We start from the raw sequence: 17,732 nt of genomic DNA, 5'->3' as shown, positions 1-17,732 counted from the left end.
GATATAGATTATTTGATTCTAAATGTCAATAGGCTTCAGCCTAGAATCAAGAATAGCTACAAAGTATTGTTGCTATATATAATCTTCTTTTACTCAAATATGAGAGGGCTTATGAATTTACTCAAAATATTAAATAACAGTTTGTCTTATGATAAGAATGAAAGCTAGGAGAATTTTATTCTCCTTGCTCTGTGATGCTTGAGAATTAAAAGGTCAATCTTTGCACACAAAATTTATTTAAAGGAACATTGTTAATCCAGTGCAGCTAGTGGCTCCTATATATTAGTGATATTATTGACAGTAGAAAAACCATACAAAATCCTATACATTTATATTTTAAGGAGTCCTTCTGATTTTTGTGTATACTATTCACTAAGTGGGAACTGTGAAGATATTTAACACTTACTATAGAATGCAAAACCAAACTCCTTTCTTAGCATTCTCTATGTGTGTTTGTAACAAATGGTGTTTTAAATTAATTTGTTATAAAGCATACACTGTAATTTATAAAAGGCGCATTCTAGAAATTGAATTTCCTCTTACTGGTTCAAGTTCTCATTAACAAGACAGTTTATTTTTTGACATACTGCCTTCAGCTAAGGAGATCACAAAAAAGTTTCTATACACTCAGTGAACCACAAGATGGCACCACTGAACAATTAGTTTATCTCAAGATAAGTTCTAAATTTGCTAGATAAATGCTCAAAAACTGTGTCATTTTTATAAGCCTATGAAAATTTCTTCTAATGAAGGGAGTGTGAAAGGAAAAAATAGTAACTTTATAGTAAAGAAACCTGGAAAACATCACTTAAATTTAGTGCCCAAGTTTAATGTCACTTGTCATCAGCCATGGTCATACCATATATCCGTGATATAACGTGATGAGAAGAGTACTTCACATTTGTGATGTTCTTTCTCCAAACCCATAACCCCAATCTAATCATGAGAAAATATCAGACAAACTCACAGTGAGAGACATTTTACAAAATACTTGACCAGTACTCTTGAAAAATGTCAAGGTCATTAAAAACAAAAACAAAAAACAGGAAAGAAGACTGTGGAATTGTCAAAGACTGGAAAAGCATCAGGAGCCCTGTTAGCTAAATGGAATGTGGAATCTTAGTTTGAGTTCTAAAAAAAAGAGATATTAATGGAAAACCTGGAGAAATCCAGATAAAGACTACAATGTACTTAAAAGTATTGTGTGTGTTACATGCCACTGAATGGGTTCTGATTCCTAGTAACCTTATGAATGCGTGATGCCTATAATGACTGCCCTCAACAGCCCTGTTCAGCTCTTGTAGACCCGTGAACACGACTTTTTTATGAAGTCAATCAATCTCAAATTTGGTCTTCCTCTTTTCCTGCTATCATTTCCCCCACCAACATTATTATCTTTTCCAAGGAGCCCTGCCTTCTCATGATATGTCTGAAGTAACACTTCAGCTTTGACATTTTTCCTCTGATGATATTCCAGTCTTAATTTTCTCTAGGACCCACTTGGTTTTCTTTCTGGTAGCCTCAGGTATCTGTAGAGATTTCCTCCAGCACCATGTTTCAAAAAATCATTTTTTTTCTGTCTTACCCTTCTACATTTTCCAACTGTCTCATCTGTACTTAGTGTACAAGGGTGTTAATTATCTTAGCCTTAGTCTCTAATAACACATCGTTGCTCTTGGTGATATTTTCCAATTCTTTCATTGCTGCTCTTGCAAGTGTCAACCTTCTTTTCATTTCTTATAAGAGTATTGGACCGTCATTTTCTTAGTTTTGACAATGGTACCATGGTCATTTACTCTGTACTAACTTGAAATCATTCTTTAAGCTTATAATTATTTCAAAATAAAAAAAATAAGTCACAATTCAGAGGGAACTCTTTGAAATAGTAGATTAACAAGCAGCAATTTTCCAATTATTTATTATCGGGATATACTAAACTTCTATGAAAGCTGCATAATGGTTAGGTATATTAACTTAGTACATGTTCCCAAGATTACAGGTTTATTTCCTTTATAATACAGGAGCATGTTTTCCAAACTCCATGTTAGAATACCTTGTCTGACAAAATAATTTTATCCAACTTCCAAGTGAGAGACTAAATCACAGATAAAGAGGTTAGAAACAAGTTTTTATTTTATTTTTTCTGTTCTATGGCAACTGGTAACAACTATTAAAGACATTCCGCTATCTCACTAATGTGTGTCCATTTCTGACATATGGCCCCATTTACAAACAATCACTTGCTCATTAGGATTGAAGTAACCTTAAATACATGGAATTAAATCCTATCAGTTTTATCAGTGAAAAAAATGGAAAAGTGTTGACACTCAGATGTAGCATGTAACATTGTAATAGTTATAATCATAGTGATACTAGATTTTTCCCCTTTTGTACTTCTATGATTAGCTTTATTTTGATGAAAAACTTGTTGGTATCACCTAAAAACAATACTCATATATAAAAGAGATTTGACAACAAACAAACAATATAGTTAAGGATTACCTTCTTGAAATCAAGGATCCTTGATCTTGTGCATATTTACCCATTTGACAGGTTACTTAAGATATTAACAATACTATTCCAACAAACCAATTCTTATTTCATAATTCTATAAGTGAAATAGTGTCTTTACATCTAAGCTGTGACTAATGAGTCTTTTGGTTTGAATGACTCTATTCGTTTTCTATAGCTGTGGTAACAAATCCATAAATTAGGTGACTTATAACAATAAAAATTTATTTATTTATATTTCTTGAGACTATAAATCCTCAAGGACATTTTCCCTTTGCATGTTCTAGGGAAGAATCCTTTCTTCCCTAGCTTCAAGTGGTTGCCATCAATTCTTGGCATCCCTCGGTTTATAAGGTCACTGCTCTAATTTGTTCCTGTCTTCACATAGTCATCTTCCCTTTGTGTGAGTGTCTGTTTCTTGGTGTCCAAATCTTCCACCCCTTTCTCTGATAAAGACACTAGTCATTGGCCACTGAAATCAAGTATGACCTCATTTAACTTTATTATCTCTGCAAAAGGCCTGTTTTTAAGCTCATGTTGTAACATTATGGGAGAGACTGAATTTTGAAGAGACACCATCTAACCCAGTAAACCCACCAAACCGCTATATTTATTTTTGAAAATTATATGTCTGTAAGTTATAATTGCATTTAGGATAACACTAAGTTCTTAAAGCTTATGATATTTACAGGGAGGAACAACCTTTTAAAACTTTGTCCTTTTATAAATATATTTGTACCATATGATTGAGGGCATACTGAATGCATTAGAAACCAATAAATTATGTACCACTCTTACCTGTGATAAGTATGAAAAAACTTGTTGAGTGTGTGAAGAGTGATCCAGTGGAAAGATGTCTGCACATACTCACATGAAAACATCTCCTTTTTTTCTTCTCTAATCTAAATTTTTTACTTTTCATCTGGATGTTTTTGTACCATACAAATCTAGACTAAATATACAAAGAAAGCAGTGCCTTCAAATGACCAATTATGTCCACTATTAATACAAACATAAAAAGCAAAACTAGAACTGGGTTAGTGTAATTGGGTAAGAAAACCTTGAGCCTATCTCCTCCCACATACACATCAAAACTACAAACCTAGGCCCTGGCCGGTTGGTTCAGTGGTAGAGCGTCGGCCTGGCGGGCAGAAGTCCCGGGTTCGATTCCCGGCCAGGGCACACAGGAGAAGCGCCCATCTGCTTCTCCACCCCTCCCCCTCTCCTTCCTCTCTGTCTCTCTCTTCTCCTCCCGCAGCCGAGGCTCCACTGGAGCAAAGATGGCCCAGGCGCTGGGGATGGCTCCTCGGCCTCTGCCCCAGGCGCTAGAGTGGCTCTGGTTGCAACAGAGCGATGCCCCGGAGGGGCAGAGCATCATCCCCTGGTGGGCAGAGCGTCGCCCCCGGTGGGCGTGCCAGGTGGATCCCGGTCGGGCGCATGCAGGAGTCTGTCTGACTGTCTCTCCCCATTTCCGGCTTCAGAAAAATACAGGAAAAAAACCCCTACAAACCTATATAGAACAGGTATTTCTCACAATAACCTTAAGACAAGAAGAGATTTTCTACAACTAAGGATAGAAAGAAAAAAGCCACATTGAGAAGAGTAGGAGGAACAGAGATGTAGTCTAGTCAAGACCAAACTCCAAGGGAAGAAAACCACAAGTGGGCCTGACCAGGTGGTAATTGCTGGATAGAGCATTAGAGTAGAATGCAAAGGACCCAAGTTTGAAACCCCAAGGTAATCAGCTTGAGGGTGGGCTCATCCCTGGCTTGAGCATGGGCACACAAGCTTTAGCGTGAGATTGCTGGCTTGAGTGTGGGATCATAGACATGGTGCCATAGTTGTTGGCTTGAGCCCAAGGTCATTGGCTTGAAGCCAAAGGTCATTGGCTTGAGCAAGGGGTCACTTGCTCTGCTATAGTCTGCAGGTCACAGCACATATGAGAAAGCAATCAATAAACAACCAAGGTGCTGCAACAAATAATTAATGCTTCTCATTTCTCTCCCTTCCTGTCTGCCTGTTCCTCTCTCTGTCCCTCTCTCAGTCTCTGTCAAACACACAAAAGAAAACCATAAGTGGGAGCATTATCCCAACCATGGAGGTACCCCATGAGGAGTAAAAGGTCTGAACTCCACACTAGGTTTCCTGGCCTAGGCAACCTGCATTGGGAAGATGAAGTGCCCTAACCTCTGATATGAAATTTTACAGGACTTATGTCAAAGAGAACCAAAAGGCTATGGGTACCCAAAAGTATTGATATAATCTTAATGGAGCACACAAAGTCACTCAGTCCTTGTCTCAGTAAAGAGGCAGCAGTTCGAAACTGTCTAAATCATTTGTGAAATAGATACATTAACTAAGTATGGAATATACATTGAGTAAGTTTAGAGTGGCAGAAATTTGATAGAACTATCTCCAGTGACAAAAGTACTGGCAGGAGCCATTTTCTTTATTTCTTTTCTTTATTCTTTTTAAGTTCTTTTCCCCAGCTAGTTCAGAACTGGCAGGTACCATTTCTGACACTCTCTATTAAATTTGCTAATTTTGTTTTCCTAAACCTGACATTCCCTTGAGAACTCATCCCACCCAATAAGCCTTCCCTGAGTGATGCAGGTTCTTACTAACACATCTGGAAAGAATATTAAGTCTGCACTTGTGTTCCTCTATAGTGGCCCCTGCTTCACCACATCTATTGGGTGGTCTCAGTGAGCACTGACACCCCTCCAAGCATCTCTTGTTCTGCTGGTCCAACCCACACACCACCATGCCTGCAGGAGTCATGGTAGAGCCTCACAAACAGCAAAGTCAGGGCTAACCTCACCCACCAGTATACCCACAACAGTCATATCTTAGCCCACCAGACAAGTTGGCAGAAGACCAGCCCTACCCACAAGGGTAGCTGCAGCAATCATGGCCATGCCTTACAATCATTTGGCTTAGAACTCAACATAACCCACCAGACCACACATAAGGAAACTGTGGCCCAACCACAACAAGAGGTTTCACAAGACTCTTCTCAGATTACTTGGCTTTGCTTAGCAGGGGAGATTGTGTCACTGAGCTCTACAGGACAATTTCTGCATAAAGCCACTCTATTACTGGTAGATTTAGCTTATATAACTCATACATAGAAACAGATAGAGAGTTTGACAAACTAAGGAGACAAAAAAATATATTTCCAATGGGAAAATAAAACAAGACAAAAACCCTGAAAAATGTAAGTGAAATGGAGATTAACAGTCTGCCATATAGATTTCAATAAAATGACCATAAAGTTACTCACCAAATTTGGAAGAAGAATAGCTCAACATAGCAGCTACTTAAGCAAGGATTTAGAAAATATTTTTTTAAAAATCAGACCTCAAGAATACAATACATAAAATGAAAAAAAGCACATTAGAAAGAATCAACACTAGATTAAATGATGCACAAGAGCAGATAAGTGATCTAGAAGACAAAGTTGTAAAAACCACCTAATTGGAATAGCAAAATCAAACCAACGAACAAACAGAAAATACTTTTAAAAAATGACAATAGTATACTAACATTTACATCATAGGGTTTCCTTAAAGAAGAGAGAAAAAGGGACAAAATATTATTTGAAGAAATGAAACAATGTTAAAAAGGGACAAAATATTATTTGAAGAAATGAAACACAATGTTCCAAATACCATAGGACACAGCAAAGGCACTTCTAAGAGAGAAATTTACATCAATACAAGTCTACCTCAAAACAAACAAACAAACAAACAAAAAACAACAAAAAATAAAAGAAGGAAAATCTGAAATATATACAGTGTGTCAGTAAAGTCATGGTGCACTTTAGACCGGTCACAGGAAAGCAACAAAAGACAATAGAAATGTGAAATCTGCACCAAATAAAAGGACAACTCTCCCAGTTTCATACCTATTCAATGCAGTTCGATGTGGGCTCGCACACAGATTTTTTAGGGCTCCTTAGGTAGCTATCCCATATAGCCTCTACAGACTCGTCACTGACTGATGGCCTACCAGAATGGGGTTTCTCCACCAAACTACTGGTTTCCTTCAACTGCTTATCTCACCGAGTAATGTGATTCCTATGTGGTGGTGCTTTGTTATAAACATGCCAATATTCAAATTGCACTTTGGTCACAGATTCGAAGTTAGCGAGCCACAGAACAAACTGAACTTTCTTCTGTACCATCCACATCTCGACTGGCATGGCCCTGGGCTGCTCCGCTGTATACATGGTGTTACGTCATCATCTGCACATGCGCACATGCTGCCACATCATCCTACAGAAACTGGGACCGGTCAAAAGTGCACCATGACTTTACGGACACACTGTGTGTGTGTGTGTGTGTGTATTTATATATATATAAATATATATAAGGAGATATATATATCATATATATATATATATATATCTTATATATATATATATATCCTTATATATATATATATCCTTACACAAAAAGTGCTAGCAAAGAAGAACAAGTTCAAAGTAACTAGAAAAGAAGTAAATAATAAAGATTAGAGTAGAAATAAATGAAACAGAGACTAAAACATAATAGAAAGGATCAATGAAACTAGGAGAAGCTTCACTGAAAAAAATAAACAAAAATGCTAAACCTTTAGACACATAAAATCTTCCATAACTGAACCAGAAAGAAACAGAAAATATGAACAGGCCAATTACTACTAATGCAACTAAATCACTAATCAAAAACTTCCAGCAAATTAAAGTCCTAGACCAGACATCTTTATAGTTAATTTCTACTAATGCTTTAAAGAAGAATAGATACCTATTCTTCTAAAATGCTGCAAAAAATTAAAGAGAAATGAATGGTTTCAATAATACTCTATGATGCCAGTATTATACTGATACCAAAATCAAACAAAGGACATTACAAAAAAGTAAAATTACAGGGTGACATACCTAATGAACACAGATATAATAATTTAAAATATAATATTAGCAAAACAATTCAACAATACATTAAAAGGGTCATCAAACTTGATTAAGAAGAATTAAATCCGGCCTGACCTGTGGTGGCACAGTGGGATAAAGCGTCGACCTGGAACACTGAGGTCGCTGGTTCGAAACCTTGGGTTTGCCTGGTCAAGGCACATATGGGAGTTGATGCTTCCTGCTCCTCCCCCTTCTCTCTCTCTCTCTGTCTCTCTCTCTCACTCCTCTCTCTCTAAAAAAATCAATAAATAAAATATAAAAAAAAAGAATTAAATCCATGGATGCAAGAATGACTCAACATCTACAAATCAGTCATCATGGTTCACCACGTTGATGAAGCAAAGAATAAAAATCATATAATCATCTTCAGAGAAAAAGCACTTAACATCATGTAATTTCCATATATGATAAAAAACATTCAATAAAATGGATATACAGGAAACATACCTCAACAAAACAAAGGCCATAAAAGACACACCCACAGCTAGTATTATATAGGGCCTACTGGAAAGTTCTGTCCATTTTTGGAATAAAACAAAATACAAATTCTTCTGACTTAATTCATGTGGCACTCATCTTAAATATTTCCACATCAATCCTATCTTCTGAATATGGTCCAAAATGGTTTGCTGAGCTGAATTAAGCCTTTCTGTGATCTCTGATGTTGTCAGAAAAGGATCTTGCTCCAACATGGTCTTAACAACATTGTCATCCATCAAAGATGGTCACCTAGAACGTGGCTTATCAGAAAGGTCGAAATCACCTGTTTCGAATTTTTCAAACCATCTTCTGCATGTCCTATCAGAAATTGTACCTTCCCCAAACACTTTCAATAAATTTCTACATGCTTCTTTAGCATTTCTTCCTTGTTGAAATTCGTAAAAATACAGTGGCATAAATGAACTTTATCAGTAGCCATGGGTACACTATCACTTCATACATAAGACTAACGTGAATCAACTTTGTTTTAATTTGCTACATCAGTATATATACATTAAGTGATAAAAATATAGAGGCACACATGCGCCAAATAAACATGTGCTTACATGTCGAAACTTGTTGTGATAAAAATGGACAGAATTTTCCAGTAGACCTTATATTTAATGGTACAATATTGAAAAAAAATTCCTTTTAGATCAGGAGCAAGACCAGGATGCCTACTCTAACATCTTTTATTCAATATCATATTGGAAGCCCTAACCATAGCAATCAGACAAGAAAAAGAAATGCAGCCATCCAAATTGAGAAGAGAAGAGTAAAACAATCACTATTTGCAGATGAAATGAAACTATATAGAGAAAAACTTAAACACTTCATAGAAAACTATTACAACTAGTAAATAAATTTAGTAAAGTTGCAGGAGAGAAAGTGAATACACAGAAATATGCCTGACCTGTGGTGGCACAATGGATAAAATGTTGACTTGGAATGCTAAGGTCATTGGTTCAAAACCCCAGGTTTGCCTGGCCAAGGCACATATAAGAAGCAACTATTACAAGTGGATGCTTCCTGTTCACCCCATCCCTCCTTTCTCTTTATATTCTCTCTCTAAAGTCAATAAATAAAAAAAACAATTTAAGAATATAGTGAAATCACTTGTGTCTTTGTACTCTAATAATGGATTCTCAGAAAGAGAAATTAAGAAAACAATTTTATTTACAAATGCATTTAAAATAATAAAGTACATGAAATTGAATTTAGCTAAGGAGGTAAAATATCTATATTCTGAAATCTATAAGACATTGCTGAAAAAAAAATTAAAGATGACACAGATGAATCAAATGAATGGAAGGATTGACTATACACATAGATCAGAAAAACTGATGTTAAAATGTTAATACTGAGACCTGAAGATGGCAGTGGAGTAGGCAGACACACAGACTCCCAGCTCACACCACCGAACTGGATTACAAACTAATTTATGAAAAATAACCATGAAAAACCAACTCTGGACTATAAAAACAGCTCTCAAAAACCAAGGAGCAAAGAAGAAGCCACAAAACAAACCTAGTAGAGAGTGCCTAAATCTCCCCTGCTTACAGGAAAAGAGGGGGCTGAGGCTGAGATCCCAGAAGGGTTCTCACTCCAAGGAAAAGAGCAGAAAATACTGCTCACAGCCACTTGCCTGGAGACCAGGGAGAGAAGTGTATTGAAAGAGACAGCTTGAAAAGGGCAGAAAGGTGAGAGAGAGAGAGAGACAGATGGTGAGGGGCAGAGGAATGCAGGGGATGACCTGAGAAGCTGACTCATCCAGTACTGGAGGTGGTCATAGCTGGAGGAGGGGCTGATCCTTCCACAAAAGAAAAGACAAAATGCTTCCAGGTCACAGATCTCCAAACATCTCTCCAGCTCCAATCAGCACAACAAGAAACAGCTGAAAACAAGAAGAGAGGAGGAGGGGCAGAAACTCAGGTCTCCATGGAGATTTGAGATATATGTCTTCCTACTGAAGCTGAGAAAACACCCTGCCCCCAGAGAAAGTAACTGGTAGAAGAGGCCTTCAGAGTCTCAGGTTACATCCACTGCATTCCTGAATACAGTTTCAAATAAGCTCCCTGCTGAGATCAGTAAACAAGACTATTACCTGTTAAGAAAACAAACAAATCAAGATTTCAAAGTGGCCCAAATTCGAAAGTGGATTACAAATAATAGCTGATGCCAACCCAAGAAGACCTAGAAATAACACAATTGAAAACTGGAGGCAGACAACACCAAGCCTAGACTCAACCAGCTCTACAAACAAAACAACCAAACACACAGACATAATGAGAAGACAGAGAAGTGCAATCCAAATGAAACCCCAGGAGAAACCTCCAGGAAATGAACTGAGTAATATGGAGATAACCAAACTTCTAGATGCGGAGTTCAAAATAATGATTGTAAGGATGTTTAGGGATCTTAGAACAACAATGGATGGTCATTACAAACACCTAAATAAAGAATTAGCAAGTATAGAAAAGGATATTGAAATATTAAAAGAGAAGCAGTCGGAGATGACAAATACATGATCAGAAATGAAGACCACAATGGAAGGAATTAAAAACAGGATGGATAAAGCTGAGGATCGAATCAGTGAGTTGGAGGACAAGTGGAATGAAGGCATGAAAGCAGAGAAGAAAAAAGAAAAGAGAATCAAAAAGTCTGAGGAAACTCTCAGAGAGCTCTGTGACAACATAAAGAGAAATAACATCTGCATCATAAGGGTTCCTGAAGAAGAAGAGAAAGAACAAAGGATAGAGATTTTGTTCAATCATATCATAGCTGAAAACTTCCCTAAATTAATGCAGGAGAAACTCTCAAAAGTTCAAGAAGCACAGAGAACTCCATTAAAGTGAAACCCAAATAAACCTACAAAAAGACACATCATAATTAAAATACCAAAGCTAAGTAATAAAAAGAAAATATTAAAAGCTGCTAGAGAAAAAAAAGACTATCACCTACAAAGGAGCCCCCATAAAGATGACTTCTGACTTCTCAACAGAAACACTTGAGGTCAGAAGGGAATGGCAAGAAATATTCAAAGTAATGCAGAACAAGAACCTACAACCAAGACTACTTTATCCAGCAAGGCTATTATTTAAAATTGAAGGAGAAATAAAAAGCTTCCCAGACCAAAAAAAAAAAAAAGAAAAAGAAAAAAACTCAAAGAATTCATTACAAACAAACCAATGCTGCAGGACATGTTAAGGTGCCTGTTGTAAACAGATCAAAGTGGGAAAAGAATATAGCAAAAGAGGAATACAGCTTTAAAAAATAAAATGGCAATAAACAACTACATATCATCAATAAAATTTAAATGTAAATGGATTAAATGATCCAATCAAAAGACATAGGGTAGCTGCATGGATAAGAAAACAGGACCCATACATATGCTGTCTACAAGAGACACACCTTAAAACAAAAGATTCACATAGACTGAAGATAAAAGGATGGAAAAAATATTTCACAAAATTGGAAATGAAAAAGGAGCTGGGGTAGCAATACTTATATCAGACAAAATAGACTTTAAAACAAAAGATATAGTAAAAGATAAAGAAGGCCACTACATAATGATAAAGGGACAATCCAACAGGAAGATATAACTATTATAAATATCTACGCACTTAATATAGGAGCACCTAAATATATAAAGCAAACTTTGATGGATATAAAGGGTGAAATCCACACCAATACTATAATAGTTGGGGATTTCAGTAACTCACTAACATCACTAGATAGATCCTCAACAATGAAAATGAACAAAGAAACAGCAGACTTAAAGGACACACTAGACCAACTCGATTTAATAGATATCTTTAGAACCTTTCACCCTAAAGCAGCAGAATATACATTCTTTTCAAGTGCTCATGGTACATTCTCTAGGATAACCACATATTAGGGCACAAAAGTGGTCTCAACAAATTTAAGAAGATTGAAATCATATCAAGCACTTTCTCTGATCACAGGGGCATGAAACTAGAAATAAACCACAACAGAAAAACGTAAAAATTCTCAAACACATGAAAACTAAATAGCAGGTTCTTAAATAACAAATGGATTAACAATGAGATCAAAGAAGAAATAAAAAAATTCCTAGAAGAGTATTATAATGAGCATACAACATCTCAAAATTTATGGGACACAGCAAAAGCAGTACTGAGAGAGAAGTTCATAGCAGTACAATCACACTTTAAGAAGCTAGAAAAAGCTCAAATGAACAACTTAACTCTGCACCTAAAAGAACTAGAAAAAGAACATCAAGAAAAACCAACTGTAGTAGAAAGAAGGAAATAATAAAGGTCAGAGCAGAAATAAATGGCATAGAGGCTAAAAAAACAATACAGAGGATCAATGAAACAAGGAGCTAGTTCTTTGAAAAGGTAAACAAGATCCATGAATTTTTAACCAGACTCACCAACAAGAAAAGAGAGAGGACTCAAATAAATAAAATTAGAAATGAGAGTGGAAAAATAACAACTGACACAACAGAAAAGCAAAATATTGTAAGAAAATACTATGAAGAGCTGTATTCCAAAAAACTAGAACCTAGATGAAATGGACAAATTCCTTGAAACATACATTCTTCCAAAAATCAATCTGAAAGAATCAGAAAAAATAAACAGACCGATTACAACAAATGAGATCAAAACAGTTATCAAAAAACTCCCAACAAAGAAAAGTCCTGGACTTGATGGCTTCACAAGTGAGTTCTACCAAATATTCAAAGAAGAACTAACTTCTATCCTTCTTAAGCTATTTCAAAAAATTCAAGAGGAAGAAAGACTTCCAAGCTACTTTTATGAGGCGAGCATAATTCTGATTCCTAAACCAAGTAAAGACAACACAAAGAAAGAAAATTATAGGCCAATATCTCTGATGAATATAGATGCTAAAATCCTCAACAAAATATTAGCAAACCAGATCCAGCAATATATGAAAAAAATCATACACCATGATCAAGTGGGATTTATTCTGGGGAGGCAAAGCTGGTACAATATTCACAAATCAATCAATGTGATCCATCGGATAAACAAAAGGAAGGACAATAAACACCTGATAATTTCAATAAATGTAGAAAAAGCATTTGATAAAATCCAGCACCCATTCATGATCAAAACTTAAAAACATGGGAATACAGGAAACATACCTCAGCATGATAAAAGCCATCTATGACAAACCCACAGCCAAAATTATACTCAATGAGCAAAAATTAAAAGCAATCCCCTTAAGATCGGGACAGGCAGGGGTACCCCTTTCACCACTCCTATTCAACATAGTCCTGGAAGTTCTAGCCACAGCAATCAGACAAGAAGAAGAAATAAAAGGCATTTAGTTGGAAAAGAAGAAGTAAAACTATCATTATTTGCAGATGATATGATATTGTATATAGAAAACCCTACAGTCTCAGTCAAAAAACTGCTGGACCTGATAAAGGAATTTAGCAAAGTGCCAAGATATAAAATTAATACTCATAAATCAGAGGCATTTTTATACACCAGCAATGAACAGTTAGAAAGAGAATTTAAGGAAACAATCTCCTTCACTATCATAACCCAAAAATTAAAGTACCTAGGAGTAAATTTAACCAAGGAGACTAATAACTTATACTCGGAAAATTATAAAACATTGATGAAAGAAGTCAAGGAAAATACAAACAAGTGGAAGCATATACCGTGCTCATGGTTTGGAAGAATAAACATCATTAAAATGTCTATTTTACCCAAAGCAATTTATAAATTCAATGCAATACCAATTAAAATACCAATGACATACTTTAAAGATATAGATCACATATTCCAAAAATTTATATGGAACCAAAAAAGAACATGAATAGCCTCAGCATTCTTCAAAAAGAAGGATAAAGTGGGAGATATCACACTTTCTGATATCAAGTTATACTACAAGGCCATTGTACTCAAAACAGCCTGGTACTGGCATATGAACAGGCATATAGATCAATGGAACAGAACTGACAACCCAGATATACCCCACAGCTCTATAGACAACTGATATTTGACAAAGGAGGTAAGGGCATACATTGGAGTAAAGACAGCCTCTTTAATAAATGGTGTTGGGAAAATTGGACATCTACCTGCAAAGAAAGAAACTAGACCACCAACTTACACCATTCACAAAAATAAACTCAAAATGGATAAAAGACTTAAATGTAAACTGTGAAACCATAAGCATCTTAGAAGAAAACATAGACAGTAAGCTCTCTAATATCTCTCGCAGCAATATATTTGCTGATTTATCTCCATGGGCAAATGGAATAAAAGACAGGATAAACAAATGGGACTATATCAAACTAAAAAGCTTTTGCACAGCCAAAGATAATAAAAACAGAACAAAAAGACAAACTACACAATGGGAGAACATATTTGACAATATGTCTGATAAGGGGTTGATAACCAAAATTTATAAAGAACTTTTAAATCTCAACACCAGGAAGACAAACAATTCAATAAAAAAATGGGCAAAAGAAATGAATAGACACTTCTCCATAGAGGACATACAGATGGCCAATAGGTATATGAAGAAATGCTCAACATCACTAATCATTAGAGAAATGCAAATTAAAACCACAGTGAGATACCACCTTACACCAATCAGAATGGTGCTCATCAACAAAACAACACAGAATAAGTGCTGGAGAGGATATCGAGAAAAGGGAACCCTCCTGCACTGCTGGTGGGAATGCAGACTGGTGCAGGCTCTGTGAAAAACAGTATGGAGATTCCTCAAAAAATTGAAAATTGAACTGCCTTTTGACCCAGCTATCCCACTTTTAGGTATATACCCTAAGAACACTATAGAACTATTTCAAAAGGAGAAATGCACCCTCATGTTTATTGCAGCATTGTTCACAATAGTGAAGATCTGGAAACAGCCCAAGTTTCCATCAGTGGACGAGTGGATTAAAAAGCTTTGGTACATATATACTATGGATTACTGCTCAGCCATAAGAAATGATGGCATCGGATCATTTACAATAACATGGATGGACCTTGATAACATTATACGGAGTGAAATAATATAATCAGAAAAATCTAAGAACTATATGAACCCATACATAGATGGGACATAAAAATGTGACTCAGAGACATGGACAAGAATGTGTTGGTAACAGGGGGCAGGGTGGGGGGTGGAGAGGGGGCAAGGAAGGAGAGAGAGGGGTGGGGGAGAGGAGGGGCACAAAGAAAACCAGATAGAAGGTGATTGAAAACAATTTGAGTTTGGGTGAGTTATATGCAACATAATCAAATGTCAAAATAATCTGGAGATGTTTTCTCGGAACGTATGTACCCTGGTTTATCGATGTCACTGCATTAAAATTAATAAAAATAAGACTAAAAAATGTTAATATTACTCAAAGCTATCTACAGCCTGACAAGTGGTGGCACAGTGGACAGAGCATCAAACTGGGACACTGAGGTTTCCAGTTCGAAACTCAAACGTTGTTGCTTGAGCATGGGCTCATCCAGAGCACAAGCTCCCCAGCTTGAGCACTAAATCACCAGCTTCAGGGTGGGATCATCAAAATGATCCCATGGTCACTTGCTTGAGTCCAAAGGTTGCTGGCTTGAAGCCAAAGTTTGCTGGTTTGAGCGCAAGGTTGCTAGCTTGAGCAAGGGGTCAGTGACTCAGCTGGAGGCTCCCCATAGAAGCAATCAATGAACAACTAAGGTAACATAACCACTAGTTCATGCTTCTCATCTCTGTCTTCCCTCCCCCTCTCTCTTGCTAACAAAAAGGAAAAAAAAGGAACAAAGGAATAGCAATCTACAGATTAAATGCAGTCTCTATCAAAGTACCAATAGTATTTTTCAAATAACTAAAACAAATAATTTAAAAATTGGTATGTAGCACATAACACCCTAAATAGCCAAAGCAATCATAAGAAAGAAGAACAAAGATGGAAGCGTCACGTTCAAACTATACTATACTACAATGTATAGTAATCAAAACAGTATGATACTGTCACAGAAATAGACATATAGATCAATGGAACAGAGTAGAAAATCCATAAATAAATCCATGTTTATATAATCAGTTAATCTATGATAAAGTAAGCAAGAATACACACTGGAGAAAAGACAGTCTGTTCAAGAAATGGTGTTGGAAAACTGGACTGCTATATGCAAAAACAGTTTAATTGGATTACTTTCTTGCTCGATATACAAAAATAAATTCAAAATTAATTAAAGTTAATTATGATATCTGATACCATAATACTCTTGGAAGAAAACACAGGTATTTAATATCAACCTTAGAAATATTTTTTTGATTATGACTCTTCAAGCAAGGACAACAAAAACAAAAAGCATCAAATAAGACTACATGAAACTAAAAACCTTTTACACAGCAAAGAACAACATCAACAATACAAAAAGGCAACCTACTGAATGGTAGAAGATGTTTGCAAATAGTATAGTCAGGGGTTGATATGCAAAATATATAAAGAAAGTAAAAAAAAAAAAAACATAAAAAAACAAAGAACATGATTTAAACATTGGCAATCTATGTGAGTAGACAATTTTTTTTCCCCAAAGAAAACAGAGATTGCCAGCAGACACACACAAAGATGCTCAGCATCACTAATCTTCATGGAAATAAAAATCAACATAACAATGAAATATCACCTCACTCCTGTCAGATTGACTATTATAAAAAAAATAATAATAACAAGTGTTGGTGAGAATGTGAAACAAAGAGAATCTTTGTATGCTGTTGATAAAACTGTTAATTGGTGCAGCTACTACAGAAAACATAATAGAGGTTCCTCAAAAAATTAAAAATAAAATCCAAAGTAAAAGGAAGGACATAACAAAGTAAACTCTTCAAAGTAAGCTACCATACAACCCAACAATTCCACTTTTGAGTATGTATTTATCTAAAGAACACAAAAACACCAATTAGAAAAGATGCATGAACCTCTATATTTATGGCAGTATTATTTACATTGTGATTTTCAACCTTTTTTGAGCCGCGGCACATTTTTTACATTTACAAAATCCTGGGGCACACCACCTACCAAAATGACACAAAATAACACTCTAACACAGTACATATTATTACATATAATTAATAACATAGTTTCTAAATGTATTTATACTCACACCTGACCATGTCTCATGGCACACTAGTGTGCCGCGGCATGCTGGTTGAAAAACACTGATAAGTGTTCATTGATAGAGGAATGGATAAAGATGTGTTCATAATTTAATAATTTTTATATAATACCTTATATTTACTCTCTGTATAATATTTTGTGTCATGATAAGGTATAATGTTTGACCTTATTTAATTTTAATATTTTTCACTTTGCTGTTATATTGCTTGATTACATAGCTGCATTTGATCTTTATTATTATCTTGTGTTTCAGGGACTCCATGAAAAAACTGGTGCATTTACAGCTGTTAAAGTTATGAATGCTCGTAAGGTAATATTATATCTTATCTGTGTTTTATTCCCTTAATGGACTATAGTCTAAGGCTAAACAACTCAGGAAATACCATTTTATTTTTTAAGTCATGAGTATGTATAATTCTAATTATGCTAACCTGGATTTGTTATATTTATCATTTAATATTTTTCTACTCATTATTGTATTTATCATTTAATACTTTCCTACCCATTAGTATAATATTTTTATTGTTGATTAATTATATTTATAGATTAAATATTTTTATTTTGGTATTTTATAAGAATGTAGAAATTATCTGTATTTATACCTATTTCTAGTTGATTATCTGTTTCAAAGGATAGCAAAGAAGAGGTTTCTTC

The 17,732-nt window shown here is 35.5% G+C and overlaps 1 protein-coding gene across 3 annotated transcripts in view; it reads left to right on the top strand.

Annotated features, from left to right (window-relative positions):
- The window catches only part of NRK (Nik related kinase), a 155,219-nt gene that overhangs the window by 62,874 nt on the left and 74,613 nt on the right, over positions 1 to 17,732 (top strand). For all 3 annotated transcript variants that reach the window (XM_066357137.1, XM_066357136.1, XM_066357135.1), the window contains exon 3: positions 17,332 to 17,388. In XM_066357137.1, the coding sequence (XP_066213234.1) occupies positions 17,332 to 17,388 (57 nt within the window). The remainder of the gene's footprint in view (positions 1 to 17,331; positions 17,389 to 17,732) is intronic.

Source organism: Saccopteryx leptura, chromosome X (assembly GCF_036850995.1).
Source record: "Saccopteryx leptura isolate mSacLep1 chromosome X, mSacLep1_pri_phased_curated, whole genome shotgun sequence".
NCBI lineage: Eukaryota > Metazoa > Chordata > Mammalia > Chiroptera > Emballonuridae > Saccopteryx > Saccopteryx leptura.
This window is presented reverse-complemented; position numbering and strand designations above follow the sequence as displayed.